The sequence below is a fragment of the Oryctolagus cuniculus genome, chromosome 13, assembly GCF_964237555.1.
Source record: "Oryctolagus cuniculus chromosome 13, mOryCun1.1, whole genome shotgun sequence".
In the NCBI taxonomy this organism is placed as follows: domain Eukaryota; kingdom Metazoa; phylum Chordata; class Mammalia; order Lagomorpha; family Leporidae; genus Oryctolagus; species Oryctolagus cuniculus.
In genome coordinates this window covers 1009258-1026655 of record NC_091444.1, presented here as the reverse complement: position 1 = coordinate 1026655, position 17398 = coordinate 1009258, and the positions used below count along the sequence as shown (strand labels likewise).

Sequence of the window (17398 nt, the reverse complement as noted above, 5' to 3'; positions counted from 1 at the left end):
GGCCAAGGGCAAGCCCCAGTCCAGGTCCACTCAGTAGGTGTAGGGGAGCGGCAAAGGACCTGAAAGCCAGGGGGTGGGGGGGGTGGGGGGGTGGGGAGGTGTCAGAGAGGTCAGCGGAAGGAGGAGGAGCCAGCAGCCTTGAGTTTGACTTGGTCAAGGACGGACTCAGGAGGCAGAGCAGACCTGAGCTCAAGCAACCCGTGTGAAGTCCCTGGGGAAGGCAGCACTCAGGAGGCCGCCGTCTCGGGGCCCTGGGACACAGTGGCACAGGCCGCAAGACAAAGCCATGGTGTGGGTGTGGTGAGGAGCTGGACTCAAAGTCCCGTGTCAGACTGGTGGCCAGGCCTCCAGGAGGACCCCAGGCGGGGGCCACAGCTGAACCAGGGATCACACCTGCATCCCACACCTGGCCCAGGTGCGGAGTAAGACATTAACCTAAAGAAGTAAAGGGTGCTTGCGCAGGCCAACGTGAGCCTGCCCGGCAGGGCCCCTCACAACCCAGGGCGCAGCGGGTTACCTGCAGAACAGTCCAGAACAGGAGCTCAGGGCTAACAGTCACCTCGCACAAAGGGAGGGACCAAGCCACGGCCTACGAGAGGGCCAAGAATCGAGACAGGGACAGGTGGAAGAAGCCGAAAGAACACTGGAGATGAAGAACATACATTCAGGGAGGTCAACCGGAGAAAACACACCGAGAGGGTCAGCGATGCCGGAGGTGGAGCTGCAGAAATACGGAGCACAGAAGGGAGGGGCGTGGCAGGTACTCAGTCCCAGCACAGACGCGAGGGGACCAACAGGAGGCTGGGGGACGCGTGAGGGCGGCAGGCACAGGACACAGCGAGGCTTCCTCAGAACCGTGGAGACTGAGGCCGTCAGACTGGGGCAGCAGGTGCACTGTTCTACGGGAGCCCCCCCACCCCCAGCCTCCCAAGGTGAGGGGAAGCAGGTAAACAGCACCAACGCACAAGTCCCCAACACAAACACCCGGGGAGACGCCCCTCTGAGGAACTGCGGGAGCCAGAGGGTCAGGTGCACAGGGCTGGGGGGAAGGCCGGGGGCCGTGCTGAGAGGAAACCCAAGATCTTCCTGGACTGGGCCCGGGGCCGATCTGCAGAGTGGAGGGCGGCATCTGCCATTTGTCACAGAGTAAGCCCGAAGGGACTGGGGGAAGGGAAGGGTCTCCTCTGGTTCCCAGTCTCACTTCTTCCCGGCATCTGCGGCAGGGACACGTGTGTGCCGATATGCTGTCGCTCACAGAGCGGGCAGGGCCACTTTCTGGCTGCTCCCACCAGCCCTGCAGGGGACCAGCCGCGGGACTGCCTTGAGCAGGGACACTGCAGTGGCAGGAGGCTGGGAACAGCGGCTGTGAGGGGGGACAGCAAGGTGCTGAAACCCAGAGGGGGCTGCACACGGCTGCACGGCTGCACTGACGGTCAGGGCTGGGAGTTAGACAGGTGTCCTGGGGAGCCTCGGGGAGGCCAGGCCATCCCTCCTACCGTCTCGGGGAGGCCAGGCTATCCCTCTCTACCGTCCCCTGAGCCTGAGAGAGGCCGGGCTATCCATTCTACTGTTCCCAAGCCTTGGGGAGGCCAGGCTATCCCTTCTTCCACCCCCAGAGCCTTGGGGAGACCAGGCTATCCCCTCTCTCTACCGTCCCCTGAGCCTGAGAGAGGCCAGGCTATCCCTTCTACTGTCCCCAAGCCTTGGGGAGGCCAGGCTATCCCTTCTATTGTTCCTGAGCCTCGTGGAGGCCAGGCTATTTCCACTCTACCATCCCCTGAGCCTTGGGGAGGCCGGGCTATCCCCTCTCTCTACCGTCCCCAGAGCCTCAGAGAGGCCAGGCTATCCCCTCTCTCTACCATCCCCAGAGCCTCAGAGAGGCCAGGCTATCCCCTCTCTACCGTCCCCGGCAGCAGACAGAGCAGGGAGCACAGGCAGCACTTACCTAGTTTAACCACGTAGTTGATAAATCTCTGGATACAAAACTAGAAAGGAAAAAGCAAATCAACAACCAGTATCACTAAACTGCAAGCATGACAAAGAATTTAGAAATCAGATTCTAGGAACCCCAAAAGGTCCATACACTTTAGTTTTCTTCTTTCAAAGAGACCACTTATCTACTTATTTGAAAGGCAGAGAAACAGAGAAAGGAAGGAAGGAGGGAGAGACAGAGAGAGAGGTCTTCCATCCGCTGGTTCACTGCCCAGATGGCTGCAATGGCACCAGGCTGGAGCCAGGAAGCTGGAATTCCATCCAAATGGGTGCAGGGGCCCAAGCACTTGGACCACCACCGCTGCTTTCCCAGGTGCATTGGCAGGAAGCTGGGTGGGAAGTGGCACAGCCGGGACTCACTCAGATATGGGATGCCGTCATGGCAAGTGAAGGCTTAACCTGCGCTTTACAACATTGGCTGCCACGTACCCTCGCTCTCTGAGGTCCATCAAAGGGCAGAGGGCCTGCCAAGGGAGGACGGTGAGGCCCCCGGGAGAGACGAGGACCCTTTCACAGACACGACCCACAGAGCAGCGGCTCCCGTGATGGCGCTGCACGAGACAACAAAGACAGGGCACTCCCACCTGTCCTGCCGCCATGGGCCAGCTTGGCTGTGCAGCCATCTGCAAACTGGGCTCCGTGTCCCTCTGGGATCCCTTCCAGGACAGCTGAGGGCCACCTGGCCCAGCCTGAGGTTCCCAGGGATCAGCATCTGCACACTCACGTCCTTTTCTGTGTTCCCTTTCGGAGCCCTGCTCCTGCTTCTGAGAAATCAGGTCAGGCCCCATCAGCACGGCCTGGGCACAGCTCTGAGGACCCAGCCGGGTGGACCAAGGCCACTGCACCGACGGCAGGGCGCACGCTCTCCCCTCAGTACCAGGTCCCCCTGGGTCCCCAGGGGCTTTCGACTTTTGCTTCTTTGCTGTTACTCAAGGTCCCCGCTGGAAACCGTTAGAGGAGCAAGGGTTCTGTGACTTTGGCAGAACACTCAAAAAAATAAAAAACAAAAACCCATTCACAGAATGGACAGACGCTGCTCTAACCACACTTCCCCACTCTAATCCACTAAGTTACATAAACAGGGCTTTGCAGTACTTATTTCTTTAAAAACACAAACAGAAATAATAGCCTTTAGCTTATCCCAGCATTAATATTCATCCATGAGTTCACAAAAAATTGGTTAAAAAAACCCAAAACCCAAAAAAGAGCCCTATGCCCTGCCTCTGTGCCAGCCATGCCTCCCTGCACCTGGCTGCCCCCTCACCTGTGCACGGGCTCCCCCCTCCTCTGCATGTGCCCCCCACTTGTGCACACCCCCACCTGTGCATGCCCCCCACCTGTGCACGTGCTCCTCCCAACCTGTGCACGCCCCCACATCAGTGTACACACCTCCCACCTGTGCACGCCTCCCCACCTGTGCACACCCCCACCTGTGCACACCCCCACCTGTGCATGCTCCCCCACCTGTGCACACCCCCACCTGTGCACTCTCCCCACCTATGCACGCCCCCACCTGTGCATGCTCCCCCACCTGTGCATGCCCCCCACCTGTGCACGCCCCCACATCAGTGTACACACCCCACCTGTGCATGCCCCCACATCGGTGTACACACCCCACCTGTGCATGCCCCCACATCGGTGTACACACCCCCACCCGTGCATGCCCCCACATCGGTGTACACCCCCCACCTGTGCATGCCCCCCCACCTGTGCATGCCCCCCACCTGTGCACACCCCCACCTGTGCACACCGCCACATCAGTGTACACACCCTCACCTGTACACACCCCCACCTGTGCATGCCCCCACATCAGTGTACACACCCTCACCTGTGCACACCCCCACATCGGTGTACACACCCCACCTGTGCATGCCCCCACATCGGTGTACACACCCTCACCTGTACACACCCCCAACCTGTGCACGTGCTCCTCCCAACCTGTGCACACCCCCACATCAGTGTACACACCCCCACCTGTGCACGCCCCATCGGTGTACACATCCCCACCTGTGCACACCCCCACCTGTGCACGTGCTCCTCCCAACCTGTGCACACCCCATCAGTGTACACACCCCCACCTGTGCACACCCCCACCTGTGCACGTGCTCCTCCCAACCTGTGCACGCCCCCACATCGGTGTACACACCCCCTCCTCTGCATGCCCCCCAACCTGTGCACGCCCCCACATCGGTGTACACACCCCCCACCTGTGCATGCCCCCCACCTGTGCACACCCCCACCTGTGCACACCGCCACATCAGTGTACACACCCTCACCTGTGCACACCCCCACCTGTGCACGTGCTCCCCCCAACCTGTGCACGCCCCCCCACCTGTGCACACGCTCCCCCCACCTGTGCACGCCCCCACCTGTGCACGCCCCCACCTGTGCACACGCTCCCCCCAAGCTGTGCACGTGCTCCCCCCACCTGTGCACGTGCCCCACCTGTGCACACGCTCCCCAGCTGCCGCTGTGCTGGGGGCCTCCCTGCCACTCATCCTGCTTTTCTCCGCCTGCCTCAGAGCCAGCGCCTGCCTCTGGGCGCCCCCGGGCTCTTGGGGCTGCCTGGTGGGCGTCTGCGCTTCTCAGCTCCCTTCCAGGTGCGCTGGCTGCTGACCCAGCCTTCCTGGCTTTCTCACACTCAGAGGCGGGGGAACAAGGGCCCTTCTGGGGGGAGCCGAGCGCAGTCCCGGTGGGCGGGCGGGACACGGCCAGCCAGCCGCCAGCAGGAACAAAAGAAATGGGAGGAGGGTAAGGGGAGAGGCACCGGGAATGCTGATGGGGGGGGGGGGCGCGAGGGACGCAGAGGCGCGCGGTGGGCGGAGCCGGGCGGCTGACCTGGTGGCTGCGGGCCGAGGACAGCTCCCCGCGCTGGAAAGCCTCCAGCAGCATGTTCGTCCTTCTCCCCAGGTAGTTGTAGGTGCTGGCGAGACAGCAGCAAAGGCCACAGGTTCAGTCGGGCAGCAGGGGTCAGACCTCACCCGGGGCCGCCCCCAGGGCAAGCCCAGGAGCTCCCCTGCCGCGGTTCCAGGGTTGAGAATCCAAAAGGATGAAAGTGAGAGGGGCTAACACCTGCTCTCAGCCAGGGCTGAGCTGCAACACGGGGAGGAGAGCTGTGGGGGAGCAGCTGGGGTGGGTGGGTGGAGCTGTGGGGGAGACACGGCCAGGGAGGTGGGGGGAGTGTGGGGGAGGGGGGAGTGTGGGGGAGAGGCGAGGGGGAGGTGTGGGGGAGACACAGCCAGGGAGGTGGGGGGAGTGTGGGGGAGAGGCAGGGGGGGAGGTGTGGGGGAGACACAGCCAGGGAGGTGGGGGGAAGCTGTGGGGGAGAGGCAGCTGGGAGGGGGAGGTGTGGTGGAGAGGCAGCCAGGGAGGGGGGAGCTGTGGGGGAGACACAGCCAGGGAGGTGGGGGGAGTGTGGGGGAGAGGCGGGGGGGGGAGCTGTGGGGGAGACACAGCCAGGGAGGTGGGGGGAAGCTGTGGGGGAGAGGCAGCTGGGGGGGAGGTGTGGTGGAGAGGCAGCCAGGGAGGGGGGAGCTGTGGGGGAGACACAGCCAGGGAGGTGGGGGGAGTGTGGGGGAGAGGCAGCCGGGGGGTGGGGGGAGGTGTGATGGAGAGGCAGGCAGGGAGGGGGGAGCTGTGGGGGAGACACAGCCAGGGAGGTGGGGGGAGCTGGGGGAGAGGCAGCGGGGGGGTGTCGGGGGGGACACAGCTGGGGAGGTGGGGGGAGCTGTGAGTGAGACACAGCCGGGGAGGCAGGGGAGCTGGGGGAGAGGCAGCCAGGGAGGTGGGGTTGAGCTGCGGGGGAGATGCAGCAGGGGGGGGTAGCTGCAGGTGAGATGGAACCCTGGGGGGCCCTGGGGGGCCCTGGCCCTAGGCGGAGGTGGGCAGCACCCAGAAGGGATGGCAGACACTGCTGATGGAGCCTCACACTTCTCTTCCTGACCAGATCCCAGCCGTGAGGACAGTGACAGAGGGTGCGACCTTTCACACCCAGGGCTCCCTGTCAATCACGGGGCATCCTCCCGCCCAGGACCTGGAGCCACTTGGCTCAAAAGGAGCTGCGCCAGGCTCGGCCTCACTTCCTGTTCCTGTCCCGAGAGGACTCCTCAGTGACAGCAGTGACAGCCAGGGAGAAACGAAGCCCCGCCTGCCCATGTGGGGGGTGCTGATGTGCCAGGTGTGGGGGCCCCAAAACTGAGCCCAAAAGGGAAGAATTCCCAGGGCCAAGGCTCTGCGGCCGGCAAGACCGGCACCTGGGGTTCCCGGCCACAGAGGTCCCTGCGGTGAGGATGGCCTGCTGCTCACTCTCCTCGCGCCATGCTCGCAAGGCCTGCCGGGAAAGCCTCAGCTCGCCACGGCGTGGTCGGGACCCTCACCCGGGGCACTGCTCGCTACAGTGTAGACGGGACCCTCACCCGGGGCACTGCTCGCACGGCGTGGACGGGACCCTCACCCGGGGCACTGCTCGCACGGCGTGGACGGGACCCTCACCCGGGGCACTGGTTGCCACAGGCGTGCGTGCAGTGGCCACACCGACCCAGTGCCTGCCTCTGGTGAGGGGTCTCAGACGTGACTCTGGTCTCCTGGCTGTGGCCAAGAGGACCACTGGTGGACACCTACTGGACGGTGCTGTCTACGCCACGCTGGCCTGGGGCTGTGCAGGCAGAGGGAAGAGACAGACGGAGGTGCGTGGAGGACGCAACGCTGGCTGCGCCCGGTAACTCACATCTCCAAACGCCGCTCCGCACGCGGTCCCGTGCCTGTCAGCACGCTTCGGACCCGCACGGCGTTCCTGACACACCACGCACTGTGGCCCACGTCCCGCCGGGAGCGCTCGCCCCGCGCGGACTCTCCCTGCGCCCAGTGCTGCTCTCTAAGCCTGGGATCTCGGCCTTCCAGACATGGAAGACACCCCCCCCCCCAGGGGACTCCACACTGTGACCCCGTGACTCACCTGCCCACCGCGCCAGTGGCTCCCATCACCAGCGCGCTCAGCAGCTGCTGATCAGAGACAAACAGAGGAGGCTCTCGTGAGACCAGACGGAGACGAGACGCTGGCAATACACAGCCCCTCACGCCGTCCTCCAGGGCAGCTGGCACCCGGCGGCCCGGGGGACCTACCTCGTCCACCCCAAAGAGGAAAGCCAGCCGTCGCGGGCCGTGCTGGTCCACACACTGCCCGAAGTCCAGGAGGTCGGTGTCACTGAACTTCAGCCCCTGGAAGCTGGGGATCTGGGCCTGAATCCCATCCAGCAACTCCTCAGCACGAACTGCTCGAGACAGTAAACGGTGCCTGGTCAGCCTGCGCCCTGCACACACACGAGGAGCTGCCCGCTGTGGTCAGCCTGGTCCTGCACACACACGAGGGCGCTGCCCGGATGTCGTCAGCCTGGTCCTGCACACACACGAGGGGCTGCCTGCTGTCGTCAGCCTGCGCCCTGCACACACACGAGGAGCTGCCCGGCTGTCGTCAGCCTGGTCCTTCACACACACAAGGAGCTGCCCCAGGCTCACACACACGAGGAGCTGCCCGGCTGTCGTCAGCCTGCGCCCTGCACACACATGAGGTCAAGGAGCTGCCTGCTGTCGTCAGCCTGGTCCTGCACACACACGAGGGAGCTGCCCGGCTGTCATCAGCCAAGTCCTGCACACATGCGAGGGCGCTGCCCCAGGCTCACACACACGAGGGCGCTGCCCGGCTGTCGTCAGCCTGTGCCTTGCACACACACGAGGGCGCTGCCTGCTGTCGTCAGCCTGCGCCCTGCACACACACGAGGAGCTGCCTGCTGTCGTCAGCCTGCGCCCTGCACACACATGAGGAGCTGCCTGCTGTCGTCAGCCTGCGCCCTGCACACACACGAGGAGCTGCCTGCTGTCGTCAGCCTGCGCCCTGCACACACACGAGGAGCTGCCCGGCTGTCGTCAGCCTGGTCCTGCACACACACGAGGAGCTGCCTGCTGTCGTCAGCCTGCGCCCTGCACACACACGAGGAGCTGCCCGGCTGTCGTCAGCCTGCGCCCTGCACACACACGAGGGCGCTGCCTGCTGTCGTCAGCCTGCGCCCTGCACACACACGAGGAGCTGCCCGGCTGTCGTCAGCCTGCGCCCTGCACACACACGAGGGCGCTGCCTGCTGTCGTCAGCCTGCGCCCTGCACACACACGAGGAGCTGCCCGGCTGTCGTCAGCCTGCGCCCTGCACACACACGAGGGCGCTGCCTGCTGTCGTCAGCCTGCGCCCTGCACACACACGAGGAGCTGCCTGCTGTCGTCAGCCTGCGCCCTGCACACACACGAGGGGCTGCCTGCTGTCGTCAGCCTGGTCCTGCACACACACGAGGAGCTGCCTGCTGTCGTCAGCCTGCGCCCTGCACACACACGAGGAGCTGCCCGGCTGTCGTCAGCCTGCGCCCTGCACACACACGAGGAGCTGCCCGGCTGTCGTCAGCCTGCGCCCTGCACACACACGAGGTCGAGGAGCTGCCCGGCTGTTGTCAGCTGGAAACAGCGGGCTCTTGCCCGCCCGGCGGCTCCCGCAACCTCGGCGCACGGAGGCTGTGAAAGCCGGGGCTCCTGTTTTGTCTTGGTCTCAGCTCCTGGGCCTGAGCTTCTACAACCCTGTGGACAGGGCTGCCAGGAGAGGCTCTTGTGCCAATGTTTTTTAAAAAAGATTTATTGTACTTATTTTGAAAGAGTTACAGGGAAAGACAGGGTGACAGAGAGAGAGAGAGATCTTCCATTCACTGGCTCACTCCCCAGATGGCTCCAGATGGCTGGGTGAGGCCACAGCCAGGAGCCAGGAGCTCCATCCGGGTCTCCTTGTGGGTGGCAGGGACCCAAGCACTTGGGCCATCTTCCACTGCTTTTCCCAAGCCATTAACAGGGAGCTGGATCAGAAGTGGAGCAGCAGGGACGTGAACTGGCACCCAGCGAGGTGCCGGTGTGGCTGGTGGCAGTTTTAGCCACTACACCACAACGCTGGCCACAGCATCTGGTTTTTGATCTTAGATTGAGACACGGTGCTCCCAAGACCTCTGTACTTTTCCAGTGACAGGTGCACTGGGACTCGGGGTAACAGGAGCATCTTTGGCTCCAGAGAGGTGGCTGCGGCTGGGGCTCCAGACAGCTGCACCCTGGGGGCTGGTTCCCAGGAGCTGGTTCTGTGACCAGAGGGCTGGGACTTCCAGTGCCCTCGCTGCTGGGGAGAGAAGGGTCTCGAGGTGACTGCCCACGGCCAGTGATGGCACCAATCATGTCCACATGATGGGGCTCTACAAGGCACAAAACTAAAGGGGGAACTCTATGGCGTGGGACTATGTCTTAATACAACGTTTACGTATGACAAATCTGAGGGGGCCGGTGTTGTGGCATAGCTGGTAAAGCTGTGCCTGGGATGCCAGTGTCTCACGTGGGCACCGGTTCGTGTCCCGGCTGCTCCACTTCCGTTCCCCTCTGACGGCCTGAGAAGGCAGTGCGAGATGGTCCAAGTGCCCGGGCCCCTGCACCCACGCGGGAGACCGGGATGGAGTTCCAGGCTCCTGGCTCCGGCCGGCCCAGCCGCGGCTGCTGTAGCCTGGGGAGTGAAGCAGCGGATGGACAATCTCTCTCTGTCTCTCGCTCTCTCTCTGTCACTCTGCCTTTCAAAATAAAAATAAATACATCTTTTTTAAAAATCCGAGCAACTTGGTCTAACTGTAGAATCTCCTCCCTGGGGAAGCAGAGCTGCAGGTGGGAAAGGCTGGAAGGGGAGTCAGAGAGCAGGCGGCCTCTGGGGGAGCACAGGGATGCGGGGCACGGGCGGCACGGCCTCAGTGCAGCAAGCAGGGTGTGCGATGCCAGGGGTCAGCTCTTCCTCCTCACGCAAGAACCCGCACTGGGAGGAGGTGAGAATGTGCACGGGAAGGAGGTGAGGCCTGCACGGGGAGGAGGTGAGAATGTGCACTGGGAGGAGGTGAGAATGTGCACTGGGAGGAGGTGAGAATGTGCATGGGAAGGAGGTGAGATCTGCACGGGGAGGAGGTGAGAATGTGCACTGGGAGGAGGTGAGAATGTGCACGGGGAGGAGGTGAGAATGTGCACTGGGAGGAGGTGAGATCTGCACGGGGAGGAGGTGAGAATGTGCACTGGGAGGAGATGAGAATGTGCAATGGGGGGAGGTGAGAATGTGCACTGGGGGGAGGTGAGACCTGCACGGGGAGGAGGTGAGAATGTGCACTGGGGGGAGGTGAGACCTGCACTGGGAGGAGATGAGAATGTGCACTGGGAGGAGGTTAGACCTGCACGGGAAGGAGGTGAGACCTGCACCGGGAGGAGGTGAGACCTGCACTGGGAGGAGGTGAGAGCTGCACGGGGAGGAGATGAGAATGTGCACTGGGAGGAGGTGAGACCTGCACCGGGAGGAGGTGAGACCTGCACTGGGAGGAGATGAGAGCTGCACGGGAAGGAGGTGAGAATGTGCAATGGGGGGAGGTGAGAATGTGCACTGAGGGGAGGTGAGACCTGCACGGGGAGGAGGTGAGAATGTGCACTGGGGGGAGGTGAGACCTGCACTGGGAGGAGATGAGAATGTGCACTGGGAGGAGGTTAGACCTGCACGGGAAGGAGGTGAGACCTGCACCGGGAGGAGGTGAGACCTGCACTGGGAGGAGGTGAGAATGTGCACTGGGAGGAGGTGAGAATGTGCACGGGGAGGAGGTGAGAATGTGCACGGGGAGGAGGTGAGACCTGCACGGGGAGGAGGTGAGACCTGCACGGGGAGGAGATGAGGATGTGCACGGGGAGGAGGTGAGAATGTGCACGGGGAGGAGGTGAGAATGTGCACGGGGAGGAGGTGAGACCTGCACGGGGAGGAGGTGAGAGCTGCACGGGGAGAAGATGAGAATGTGCACTGGGAGGAGGTGAGACCTGCACTGGGAGGAGGTGAGACCTGCACGGGGAGGAGGTTAGACCTGCACTGGGAGGAGGTGAGAATGTGCACTGGGAGGAGGTTAGACCTGCACGGGAAGGAGGTGAGACCTGCACCGGGAGGAGGTGAGACCTGCACTGGGAGGAGGTGAGAGCTGCACGGGAAGGAGGTGAGAATGTGCACGGGGAGGAGGTGAGAATGTGCACGGGGAGGAGGTGAGACCTGCACGGGGAGGAGGTGAGACCTGCACGGGGAGGAGATGAGGATGTGCACGGGGAGGAGGTGAGAATGTGCACGGGGAGGAGGTGAGAATGTGCACGGGGAGGAGGTGAGGCCTGCACTGGGAGGAGGTGAGAATGTGCACTGGGAGGAGGTGAGAATGTGCACGGGGAGGAGGTGAGATCTGCACGGGGAGGAGGTGAGAATGTGCACGGGGAGGAGGTGAGATCTGCACGGGGAGGAGGTGAGAATGTGCACTGGGAGGAGGTGAGAATGTGCACTGGGAGGAGGTGAGACCTGCACTGGGAGGAGGTGAGAATGTGCACTGGGAGGAGGTGAGAATGTGCACTGCAGGTGGGGATAAGGGGTCAGTACTCACTCTTCACCCCCGTCATGGGGGGGATGTGGGGGTGGGGGGTACTCACTCTTCACCCCCAGCAGTGCAGGGATGTGGGGGTGGGGGGTACTCACTCTTCACCCCCGTCACGGCGGGGATGTGGGGTCTGGGGGGGTACTCACTCTTCACCCCCAGCAGTGCAGGGATGTGGGGGTGGGGGGTACTCACTCTTCACCCCCAGCAGTGCAGGGATGTGGGGGTGGGGGGTACTCACTCTTCACCCCCGTCATGGGGGGGATGTGGGGGTGGGGGGTACTCACTCTTCACCCCCGTCACGGCGGGGATGTGGTAGTAGTAGAAGGGCAGGGCGGGGGCGGCCGCCGCTACCTCCTTGAGGAAATGGACCAGGACGTCTGAAAGGACAGCAGGGCATGAGCTGGCGAGCGGAGAGCCCGAGCCTGGCGCTGAGACACCTGCGCCCCCCGCTGAGACACCTGCGCCCCCCGCTGAGACACCTGCGCCCCCAGGGCACGAGGCTGCACCGGCCTCTGGGGTGCGGCCACTGCCTCCTGCACAGTCACCATGCTCTCTTCCGCAGAGAGCACACTCGGGTGACCTTTGCCATCAAATCCCACAACGCGTGGAAGACTCTCACGCAGGCTGGAAGCCCACCAGGGAGCGCCCCCGCCCCCCCCCCCCAGGCAGGGGGTACTCGGATGCTGCGGAGGAGGAGGGACACCGGACACAGTCTCCAGGTGCCCTCCCCGGCAGGCTGCCCTTTGGAGACAGATGTCCCCAAGCCTTGCCCCGTGACTCCTGCACACAGCAGGAGTGGGCGCCTGCACCAGCAGACTGGCCCCGAGCACTGGGCAGAGGAAGGGAGGGCTTTCAAGCCGGCTCTCCTGGGGGCCCAGGGACCAGGCGGTGGGTGCGCACGCCCCGGGGGCCTGCGCCCGCCTACCTGGGCTCTGCGGCCTGAGGAAGAAAGGTGCGATGGCGGCAATGCCATCGGCTCCTATCTCCGCTGCGTGCTGGGCCTTGGCGAGGAGAGAAGAGCGCACACTGGGGTCAGCGGCTTGGGGGTGGGCCAGCAACTTGAACTCCTCCCCCTCTCGCCTCCGTGTGCCGGAGCTGCACTGTCCGCACCCTGTTCCTGCGTCCTGGCTGAGGGAGCGGCTACATCAAGCACCCCATGTCTGGCTGAGTGCTGGCACAGTGACCGCGTGGCCTGCCGTTCAGCACCGCAGGCCAACCCTCCCACAACCCAACACCGCCAGCCACGCCGACCACCCCGCCAGCCTCCCCCACCTGTCCAGCACAGCACGCGGCCTTGGCTTCTACTTCCCAGAGGACACCGACGCTGGCCCCAAGCCCGAGCACAACAACACCCACCCTCGCTTTCCCCGGGGGAGGACAGAGGGAGCCCGCGCCCCGCCCCTCAGCGGTCACCACGTTGGGCGTGGCACTTTGGTTATGGCTCGGTGCCCACTTCTGCACCGCACCCCCAGCAGCCACCCCATGGCAAACGTGGAAGTGGAGGCCCCTGTGTGGCCGCTCGAAGGGCGTACAACGTACCAGCTCCTGCGACTCCTTCAGGCTCAGCGCCCCCACGTGAACCACCACCTGCTCCAGCCTGCCGGGGAGAGAAGCCGCTGCGTCCCGAGGGTCAGAGGCCGCGCCGTGGCTTGTGCCGGCACCGACACCTTGTTAAGCCAACCCCGAGAGTTTGAAATCCCACAGCAATTCATTTAGAATGACCCGAATCGCAGGGGTCGATGGTGCCCTCTCAGTGGGTGCGTGGTGTTTTCCTCACACGCATTCTGAAGACCCCTCATGTATCCCTGACAGAGACAGCCCAGACCCCAGCCTGGCCCTCGACTCCACCCAGCTGCGGCCCCTCCCGTGGCTCAGTCTTCCAGGCAAGCCCCTGGTGACAGAGCCTGCCTCACGGGGCTGTCGTGAGGAACACGCGCGCTCACGTGTGTGAAGCAGCATGCCGAACTAGGTGGGAACAGCGTGAGGCTCAGCTGCACAGGGTGCTGGGTGGTCAGCCGGCGCCCCGGGCTGGTTTCACTGGGCACTGCTGTGCAGGCTCCCACGGGCTCCCACGGGCTCGGGCAGGTGCAGTACTGCAGGTGCAATGCTGGCACTTTTGGTTGGAGATAAAATGGGTCCCTCCAGGGACAGAACCGAGAGCTGGCTGTATGGGAATGAGTTTGCTATTTCCCATCTCTGAATTCAGCCAGAAGGGATGACCCCAGTGTTCATCTCTGGGGGTGCCCCCGTGACCCGAGACACCACGGCCCCCAGGGTATCCCGGCTGCGGTGCCTGGCTGAAGCAGGTCTTGCTGGGTGGAGCCACGATGGGCTTAGAAGTCCAGCTCAGCCACTCCCCAGCTCCCCAGCTTCTCCATCTCCTGAAGCCCCAGCTCAGCTACTCCCCAGCTCCCCAGCTTCTCCATCTCCTGAAGCCTCAGCTCAGCCACTCCCCAGCTACTCCATCTCCTGAAGCCCCAGCTCAGCCACTCCCCATTCCCCAGCTTCTCCACTACCTCCGAAGCCCCAACTCAGCCACTCCCCAGCTTCTCCATCTCCTGAGGCCTCAGCTCAGCCACTCCCCGGCTCCCCAGCTTCTCCATCTCCTGAAGCCCCAGCTCAGCTACTCCCAGCTCCCCAGCTTCTCCAGTCTCCGGAAGCCCCAGCTCAGTCACTCCCCACTCCCCAGCTTCTCCATCTCCTGAAGCCCCAGCTCAGTCACTCCCCACTCCCCAGCTTCTCCATCTCCTGAAGCCCCAGCTCAGCCACTCCCCACTCCCCAGCTTCTCCACCACCTCCGAAGCCCCAACTCAGCCACTCCCCAGCTTCTCCATCTCCTGAGGCCTCAGCTCAGCCACTCCCTGGCTCCCCAGCTTCTCCATCTCCTGAAGCCCCAGCTCAGCTACTCCCAGCTCCCCAGCTTCTCCATCTCCTGAAGCCCCAGCTCAGCCACTCCCCACTCCCCAGCTTCTCCATCTCCTGAAGCCCCAGCTCAGCCACTCCCCACTCCCCAGCTTCTCCAGTCTCCGGAAGCCCCAGCTCAGCCACTCCCCACTCCCCAGCTTCTCCATCTCCTGAAGCCCCAGCTCAGCCACTCCCCACTCCCCAGCTTCTCCATCTCCTGAAGCCCCAGCTCAGCCACTCCCCACTCCCCAGCTTCTCCATCTCCTGAAGCCCCAGCTCAGCCACTCCCCAGCTCCCCAGCTTCTCCAGTCTCCGGAAGTCCCTGCCTGCTTTCGTTTGCACTTGAGACCCTTCGAGACCCTCTGCCCAGAGGCTCAGGCCTGCATTCTTTTCTGCCTTTCACCTCCTCTCCCACAGAAAAAGCAGCTGTGCCTCCTCCCGTCCCACCATCCCTCTCTCCTTCCTTCCCCAGGGACTCGCAGCAGGAAGCAGCTGCCCTGTGGCCCGACATCCGCCAGCCCGGGGTGCTCCCCGGCTGCCTGTGGTCCAGCTTCTGCCCGTGTGCACGCGCTCTGGTCGTTGGTGACTTCCCTGTGCCAAACCAGGCGGCCTTCTCTGCCCTCCACCTGTGACTCTCCCGGCGTCTCACAGATGGCGTGATGCACGCCGACCCCGCACGGGCACCGCAGAGCCCACGGTACCGAGCCCTGGGACCAGGCACTGCTCTAAGCGCCAGCACGACCTCGGACGGCAGCCATGCTGTGATCACTCCTGCCTCACGGGCAGGGCAGAGGGGCCAGCGCCCTGCCAGGCTCCCAGAGCTCATGGGGGCAGAGCCAGCCCCAGGCAGGGTGGCCCACAGCGGCGGCTCCGACCTCTGCCCCTGGTCAGCTGTGGGCCCCTTGCTGTCCCCCTCCCACCCGCCCAGGGCCTGGCCCTGCCCCGTCTCTGCTGCCCTCCGTCTCCTGTTTCCCTGCTCTGTCCACACGTGGCTGGTCACTTTCTGGGGCCCAGGCTCTGACCGGAAACAGGCAGAAAGCTGAAGGATCGCCAGGAAGTGCCCGTGAGACAAGTGCTCACGCGTGACAGTCTTGGTGCACTCTGAGGCCGCTTGAGGAAGCCGGGGAGGTCACAGGTCCCTCCTGGCTGATGAGCCCGGCCCCAGCTCCCCGGGACCTGCCTGTGGTCTTCTGCCTCCACCCAGGACTGTGCCAAACCCCCCTTCTCTGGTTTGAAATTTCTGGAAGGCTGACACCCACTGGATGGTCAGCACAGCCCCCCGAAGACGAGGGCGAGGACTTGGTGGCTGGACGTGTGGTGGACAGGACCGCACCGTCCTGTGTTGTCACGGCGTGAACTGGAGGTGACAAGAAAGAGTCGTCCATGCAGGAGGTCAGTCCCTCGGCATGCAAGGGGCCTGGGGGGGCTCAGCCGAGGGAAGGCCTCAGGGGAGGCCGTGCTGGCCTGGCCCAGGCACCTCCGAGAAGGTGAGGGCGCCTGGGCACTGCCCGGCCGACTGGTAACCACGGGGGCAGGGGCGTGAGGTGCAGGAGAGGCCGTCTGGGGCCGGGCACCGCCTGGGCAGGAAGAGCCAGGAGGCTGGGCCCACCTCCCGCCAGCCACGGAGGCCACGGAGGCCCCTGACACGGGGGCGCCACTTACTTGCTCCTCCCTTGGGCCACCCACTCCTCGGCAAGCCGGCGGCGTTCAGCGATACTGAGGGACAGGCCTTCTCCGGTCGTGCCGTTCACTGCGTCACACAGAGAGACGGTCGGGGGCGGCCACACCCGTGCACCTCCCACCCAGCCCGCCTGTCTGCTCTGGGCTCGGTGGCTCTGCCACCGTCCCTGGGGACAGCAGTGGGAACGCTGGTTACGACCCGAGGTGACAGGCCCGTCCTTGCTGTCAGGGACAGATGGCGGAGACTGGGGACAGAGGTGGCAGGTGACTGCCCCCATCACAGGCCAATCCCCAAACTCGCTCCTCAGTTCTACACCTGGGCCAGAAAGGCAGGAAGGCGGCACCAGCCAGGCTCCTGCCAAGTGCCTGTGCGCACCTGACACCGGGCTTGGAGAGGAAGCGCACGTAAGCACAGAGGGGCCCGTGTCCGCACGGCAGGCTCTCTGAGCTTATAAAGCAGGAATGCTGGCCGGCGCAGCGGCTCACTAGGCTAATCCTCCGCCTAGCGGCGCCGGCACACCGGGTTTTAGTCCCGGTCGGGGCGCCGGATTCTGTCCCGGTTGCCCCTCTTCCAGGCCAGCTCTCTGCTGTGGCCAGGGAGTGCAGTGGAGGATGGCCCAGGTGCTTGGGCCCTGCACCCCATGGGAGACCAGGAGGAAGCACCTGGCTCCTGGCTTCAAATCAGCGCAGCGCCGGCCGTAGCGGCCATTTGGGGGGTGAACCAATGGAAGGAAGACCTTTCTCTCTGTCTCTCTCTCTCTCTCACTGTCTAACTCAGTCAAAAAACAAATAAATAAAGCAGCAATGATGCCCCTGGAGATGGCGGGGGCGTGAGACGCCCAGGGGGTCAGGCTGCTCTCCCCTCCGTGGGGCGCAGCACGTGCCAACAGCGGTGCTGGGAGCAGGCCGTCAGGGGGGTGAGGCCTCTTTCCTCCTCTGGTGTCTTGGGGGAGTGTCCCCCTGTCGTGGGGTTGCACCTACTTCTGCCTCGGGCCCTGGAGAGACCACTGGTCTGTGGAGTAGGAGTCTGACAACCCCGCCCCAGCTCGGAGCCGAGGGACAGTGGGCAGTGCTGTAGTCAGGTCTCGGGTTATGGCCTGTGTCTGAGGGACAGCTCTGCACACCGGCTCTAACTGGCTGACTGTGACAGCTGAGGGACAGCTCTGCACACCGGCTCTAACCGGCTGACTGTGACAGCTGAGGGACAGCTCTGCACACCGGCTGTAACCAGTTCTCATTGTGACAGCTGAGGGACAGCTCTGCACACCGGCTCTAACCGGCTCTGACTGTGACAGCTGAGGGACAGCTCTCCACACCGGCTCTAA

General features: G+C 64.0%; 1 protein-coding gene across 18 annotated transcripts in view; it reads right to left on the bottom strand.

Annotated features, from left to right (window-relative positions):
- Window positions 1-17398, bottom strand: part of NPL (N-acetylneuraminate pyruvate lyase) — a 47318-nt gene that overhangs the window by 1006 nt on the left and 28914 nt on the right. For 4 of the 18 annotated variants that reach the window (XM_070055033.1, XM_070055018.1, XM_070055034.1 and 1 more), the window contains exons 4-11: window positions 16056-16143; window positions 13029-13086; window positions 12415-12490; window positions 11774-11866; window positions 7114-7262; window positions 6947-6993; window positions 4831-4915; window positions 1946-1985 (exon numbers count right to left, since the gene is read on the bottom strand). In XM_070055033.1, the coding sequence (XP_069911134.1) occupies window positions 1946-1985; window positions 4831-4915; window positions 6947-6993; window positions 7114-7262; window positions 11774-11866; window positions 12415-12490; window positions 13029-13086; window positions 16056-16143 (636 nt within the window). Of the gene's footprint in view, window positions 1-515; window positions 722-1945; window positions 1986-2421; window positions 2544-4830; window positions 4916-6946; window positions 6994-7113; window positions 7263-11773; window positions 11867-12414; window positions 12491-13028; window positions 13087-16055; window positions 16144-17398 lie in introns of those variants that run through there. The other 14 variants (XM_070055023.1, XM_070055022.1, XM_070055021.1 and 11 more) reach the window with 14 other exon arrangements.